At 53.6% G+C, this 5586-nt stretch overlaps 1 protein-coding gene across 1 annotated transcript; it reads left to right on the top strand.

Annotated features, from left to right (window-relative positions):
• The first annotated feature begins 760 nt into the window (after positions 1–760).
• On the top strand, positions 761–4023 carry LOC103647705 (uncharacterized). Its single transcript, NM_001112335.2, has 4 exons — positions 761–931; positions 1149–1413; positions 2589–3075; positions 3181–4023. Exons 1-4 carry the CDS (start codon positions 874–876, stop codon positions 3739–3741), a joined length of 1371 nt encoding a protein of 456 aa, NP_001105805.2. The 5' UTR covers positions 761–873; the 3' UTR covers positions 3742–4023.
• The last annotated feature ends 1563 nt before the right edge of the window (positions 4024–5586 follow it).

Genomic DNA, 5586 nt, shown 5'->3' with positions numbered 1-5586 from the left:
AGCAACTAGTGTGTGTCGTTGCAGAGCTTAGGGCTTCTTGTAGCCGCTACAGCACCGCATCGGGAGGGGATGCGACAAGCATCTAGTGACCCTACCTATTGTCGTCAGATTGTACGTAAGTGCGGCGAGCAGAGGCGATGCATGTTTGGATCTTTTGTGCGGCGGATGCACCGGTGTGGCTCGGAGCAGAAGCGATGCATCATACTCGGTCGGTTGCACGAGGAGACAGAATTTCAAATATGTTTGACCTAGTGAGATTGAGACGCTGGTATAGCAGCTCGAGGACACGAGGCACTTGTGAAACTGTATGTCGAGCCCGGTATACACCGGATCGGATCGTGCCCGTACTTCTATCGGTCTAGTATTTTCTGGCCAACTACGTATACTATACTCCTCCGCCTTCGGTCCTTTCTCCTCGTCCTCCACTCCTCTCTTCTGAGGTCGACGGCGGCGGATGGATGGGGCACGGGCGCCGCGGCAAACAAGCGTGAGGCAGCCACACAACACTACCAGCTAGTTCATCGCCACCACGCGCCGACTAACTGCCGTGTGGCGCCCACTCGGCACAGGCCGAGCCTCTTCTGACGCCACTGCTTCGATCGACGATCGGCCAGGAAAGCCTCCCGTGCGCTCTACCAATCGGAAATCGCCACATTTGCCATGAGCCTGCCCGCTGCCGCTCCCGGGAATCCGTCCAGGTGCGATGAATCCAGCCTCCCGCGCCCGACCTATATGTAAACCACCCGCCCGCTTCCACCTTACGCCACAGGAAGGGGAAAAAAAACGCAGGTGCCCAAAACACGTTCGCCCCAGAGAATTGAAAACTTACCACTGCGAATTCAATTCGAAAGCCTCAGACCCAGAGAGCTTCCCATGGCATCCGCTACCACCTCCATCTCGTCGCACCCTGCCGCCCTCCGCGACGTCAAAGGTGAGAGAGAGGTTTTCTATATCCTCCATTCTACCATACCGGCTTTTAATTTCTGTATAGGTTTTAATTGCGGAGAAACATTTGCTCGGATCCGACGGTTTAGCCAGTGAAATGCGGCGGCTTCGCGACAGAATTCACCCGCATTCGAAAGCAAGCCACGGCCTTGCAACCGGACCGGCCTAACGCTTCTCTCTCTCCCCTTTTTTTGGCCGCGCAGCTGCGAGGATTGGTGGCGCGCTGAGGCAGGTGGGCGTGGCGGCGCGTGGCCAGCGCGCTCGGGCGGTGCCCCCGCTGCGCGCGGCGGAGCCTGCGAGGCGGCCGGTGGCGGCCTCCGCGGCCGCGGCGCCGCCGGCCGCGCCCGTGGCCGACGAGGCGGCGGTGGACTACGAGGCCCTGGCGCGCGAGCTTGAGGGCGCGTCGCCGCTGGAGATCATGGATCGGGCGCTGGCCATGTTCGGCTCCGAAATCGCCATCGCCTTCAGGTGAGCAGCACGACGTCCTCTCTCTCGTGCCATCCACTCGTGAGTCGTGACGGGTTCGGGTCCTCGCTGCTTCCCCCGCGTGCCCGTTAGCCTGTATCACCGCTGGTGCTTGTGGAGGAATGGGGGTTTTTGGCGCGGCGACCTGCATCCGGTATCCTCGCGGCATCTTCCGAAATCCGAACGTGTGGCCGTAGAGATTCCTAGCATCCTAGACCATCTCGCTGGCCACTGCGGTGTGGGTCCCACATGTGTGCCTCAGAAACGGCATAGGACTATTATTATAGCTAACGCTAGTGTTCGATTGTTTATGGTACTCGATCAGATGCTGTAATCCAATCAGGTTTAATGGATGTTTGGTTTCTAGTGACTAATTTTTAGTCCTTTTATTTTATACCATTTTAGTCTTTAAATTAGAAAAATATGAAAACAAAATTATTTGAACTAAAATAGAATAAAAAGGACTGACTAAAAATTAGTCTTTATAAACTAAACATCTAATTAGCTAGGCTCCCTTTGATGCATATGCTAACGTAGCCAAGCTTGAGGTGTCTAGGTTCATTGAACCTGGTGTACGAGTTTGTGTTTCGACTTTCGACCAGACACCAGAGCATGGCCCCACCACCCACGCGCAACCGAACAACCATGTTCGTTTTGTTTGACTATGGCCGGTTTGGCACGATTCCGGCTTTTTTAAAAATGACTTCGATCTAGCTTTTCTTTAAGAATAGGTCCCGATTCAGTGTTCTTTTAACAAATCGTCTGTCAAAACGTCTACTCTTGTTGTGAGAGAAGAGTGAGAGAAAGAGCCGCTAGGAGACAAATTTTTTTGGCTTCGTTTTCGTCTGCTTTCTATAAAAATGGCTACAGCTTCTTGTTACTCTTTAAAGGAAGCTATTCTTTTTAGACCATTTAGAAGGGCTACTCAAGAGCCGGAGCTAGTTTGGAGCCCTCTCAAACAGGCCCGTCCGAATCCAAACCAAGTTTTTAGTGCAGCTGTAAGAGCAGACGACAAAGCAAAATACGCTGGACTCGTCGTTATTAATCACTGTAGTAGGAGTAGGATGCTACGTATGAATCGGTTTGGATAGGGACAGACTCACTACGATGACATGAGAAGACGGGCAAACTTCTAGCTTAACTGACGTCGTCAACCCCCTCTCGTCTCGTGCGTGCAGCGGCGCGGAGGACGTGGCGCTGATCGAGTACGCGAAGCTGACGGGGCGTCCCTTCCGGGTGTTCAGCCTGGACACGGGGCGGCTCAACCCGGAGACGTACCAGCTCTTCGACAGGGTGGAGAAGCACTACGGCATCCGCATCGAGTACATGTTCCCGGACGCCAGCGAGGTGCAGGAGCTGGTGCGGACCAAGGGCCTCTTCTCCTTCTACGAGGACGGCCACCAGGAGTGCTGCCGCGTGCGCAAGGTGCGGCCCCTGCGCAGGGCGCTCAGGGGGCTCAGGGCGTGGATCACCGGCCAGAGGAAGGACCAGTCCCCCGGCACCAGGGCCAGCATCCCTCTGGTCCAGGTTGACCCTTCCTTCGAAGGCCTGGACGGCGGGGCTGGTAGCTTGGTCAAGTGGAACCCCGTGGCCAACGTCGACGGCAAGGACATCTGGACTTTCCTGCGGACCATGGACGTCCCTGTCAACGCCCTGCATGCTCAGGTAATTTTGAAGCTGCAACACTTCTTCGATTCGTTCTTAGATGTGCTAGCGATTGACGGCAGCCTCTTATATCATCTGTGGCCGTGTCCGTCTTCTCTCGACCAGGGCTACGTGTCCATCGGGTGCGAGCCGTGCACCAGGCCTGTCCTGCCGGGGCAGCACGAGCGGGAAGGCCGGTGGTGGTGGGAGGACGCCAAGGCCAAGGAGTGCGGCCTCCACAAGGGCAACATCGACAAGGACGGCCAGGCGGCGGCGGCGGCGGCGGCCCCCAGGACTGCCAACGGCAACGGCTCGGCGGGCGCCCCGGACATCTTCGAGAGCCCCGCCGTCGTGTCCCTCACCCGCGCCGGGGTCGAGAACCTGCTGCGCCTGGAGAGCCGCGCCGAGCCGTGGCTCGTGGTGCTGTACGCGCCCTGGTGCCCGTTCTGCCAGGCCATGGAGGCCTCCTACGTGGAGCTGGCCGAGAGGCTGGCGGGGTCCGGCGGCGTGAAGGTGGCCCGGTTCCGCGCCGACGGCGAGCAGAAGCCGTTCGCGCAGGCCGAGCTGCAGCTGCAGAGCTTCCCCACCGTGCTCCTGTTCCCCAGCCGCACCGCCCGGCCCATCAAGTACCCGTCGGAGAAGAGGGACGTCGACTCGCTCCTCGCCTTCGTCAACAGCCTCCGGTGAGGCCCGCCAGTGAGCGAGAACCATCGTTCTCTGTCAGTATGTACTGTATTACATGTTGGTATCCATCTAGGTGCGCTGTACGTAGAGAGGGAGGCGGAGGGAACTGGGATGCTAGAAAAAACAGATGCAGGTGTTGCTTGTAACTGCAGAATGATGGTAGGTATGCATGAAGTCTGAGGTCCTGTGTTATTTGGCAGCTGAGGGAGAGATTTGTGCGTGCTTGTAGTTGTAGCTAGTGGCGATGGAGTATTCTAAGGAAAATCAAATAAGAATCGAAGTTTTGAGAGTTCTTGTTTGTTCATGTTGGCTGTCGACTATATAGACAGTAGAAAGCGAAGATTTTTATTTATACCTTGTGCGTCGCTTCATGTTACTAGCACATAGTTTTTAATTGTCAACTATATTGTTATGAATCAATACTGAGAGCACCTATAGGGGTGAATAAGTGATCCTATAAGAATTCAACACTAAATATCCCAACTTGGTTATGAGTGTTTAGAAAGATTGAAACAAAGTTGTTAAAGCAAGAACTCTTCACTTGATTCTTCCTTAAGAGTGAGTATTGAACTTGGAACAATAACACAAGTGAGAACTCGAGAGAGGAAACCAATCACACAAAAGACACTGTGATTTTATCCCATGGTTCGGCCAAATATAACACTTGTCTACTTCGACGTTGTGGCGTCCTAATTGACGAGAGTTGCATTCAACCCCTTTCAAGTGATCCAATGATCCACTTGAATACCACTGTTTCTTCCTTATACTTTTTTCCAGTTTGTGAGGAGTCACCACAAGTTGGAGTTTCTCACCCTTACAAGGTTGATCACAACACAAAGTACAAGAGTAAGGGAGGGAAAGCGACACATGCAATAATCGCAGCAAACACACGCACACAAGTCAAGACGTGAGCACAAACACGGCGCAGGGAGTTTACAACTCAAACGGTGCTCAAATCTCAAACACGATGATCCGATTGCGTGGTTGCGGAGTGTAGGTGTCTTAGGATGTTTGTGAATGCTTGGTACTCTGCTCCATGCGCCTAGGGGTCCCTTTTATAGCCCTAAGGCAACTAGGAGCCGTTGAAGTTCCATTTGGAAGACAATTCTTGTCTTCTGTCGGGTGGCGCACCGTACAGTCCGGTGCAACACCGGACATGAATAGTTCCTGTCCGGTGCCCGGTCTCCTTTCTTATCTGGCGAAGCCGACCGTTGAGCCTTCGGTCCCCTTGGCGCACCGGACACTGCCCGGTGCACACCGGACAGTCCGGTGCGACCAAGTGACCGTTGGCTCGGCCACGTGTCGCCCGTTGATCGCGCTGCCGACCGTTGGCCGCGGACGCCAATGACTCATCGGACAGTCCGATGCACACCGTACAGTCCGTTGAATTATAGCCGCAGCGCCCTCGGTGAATTCCCGAGAGCGAGGAGTTCGTCGCTGGAACAGCCTGGGCACCGGACAGTGTCCGGTGCACCACAGGCTGGAACTGGTTTGACTGAACTCAGTCAAACCTTCTCCACTTTCTTTTGATGTTTTTCCTAGCACTTAGGTAAATATATTAGTATAAAAAACAATTCACTAAGGCTAGAAACATATCTTGATTCTCATTTTGCATCTTCTTTAGCGCATTTGAATCAAAGTAATTTGTGTTGGGCATCTAATCACCAAAACATTTATAGAATTAGCCCAAGGGCACACTTCCCTTTCAAATACGACACAAAGTAGATCAAATATAAAGAAGACATATATTTAACGGGAAAAACCCCTCCAAGGCGAAGGGCGGAAAATCAAACACAAAAAAGACATAGATTTAACGTGTAAAATCCCTTCAAGACGAAGGAAAAAATA

Source organism: Zea mays, chromosome 2 (assembly GCF_902167145.1).
Source record: "Zea mays cultivar B73 chromosome 2, Zm-B73-REFERENCE-NAM-5.0, whole genome shotgun sequence".
In the NCBI taxonomy this organism is placed as follows: Eukaryota; Viridiplantae; Streptophyta; class Magnoliopsida; order Poales; family Poaceae; genus Zea; species Zea mays.
This window is presented reverse-complemented; position numbering and strand designations above follow the sequence as displayed.

Coding starts and splice junctions, on each gene's coding strand:
- LOC103647705 (NM_001112335.2), top strand. CDS start 874: ATGGCATCCGCTACCACCTCCATCTCGTCGCACCCTGCCGCCCTCCGC. Junction 1,414..2,588: donor GAAATCGCCATCGCCTTCAG/GTGAGCAGCACG, acceptor TCGTGCGTGCAG/CGGCGCGGAGGACGTGGCGC. Junction 3,076..3,180: donor TCAACGCCCTGCATGCTCAG/GTAATTTTGAAG, acceptor TCTCTCGACCAG/GGCTACGTGTCCATCGGGTG.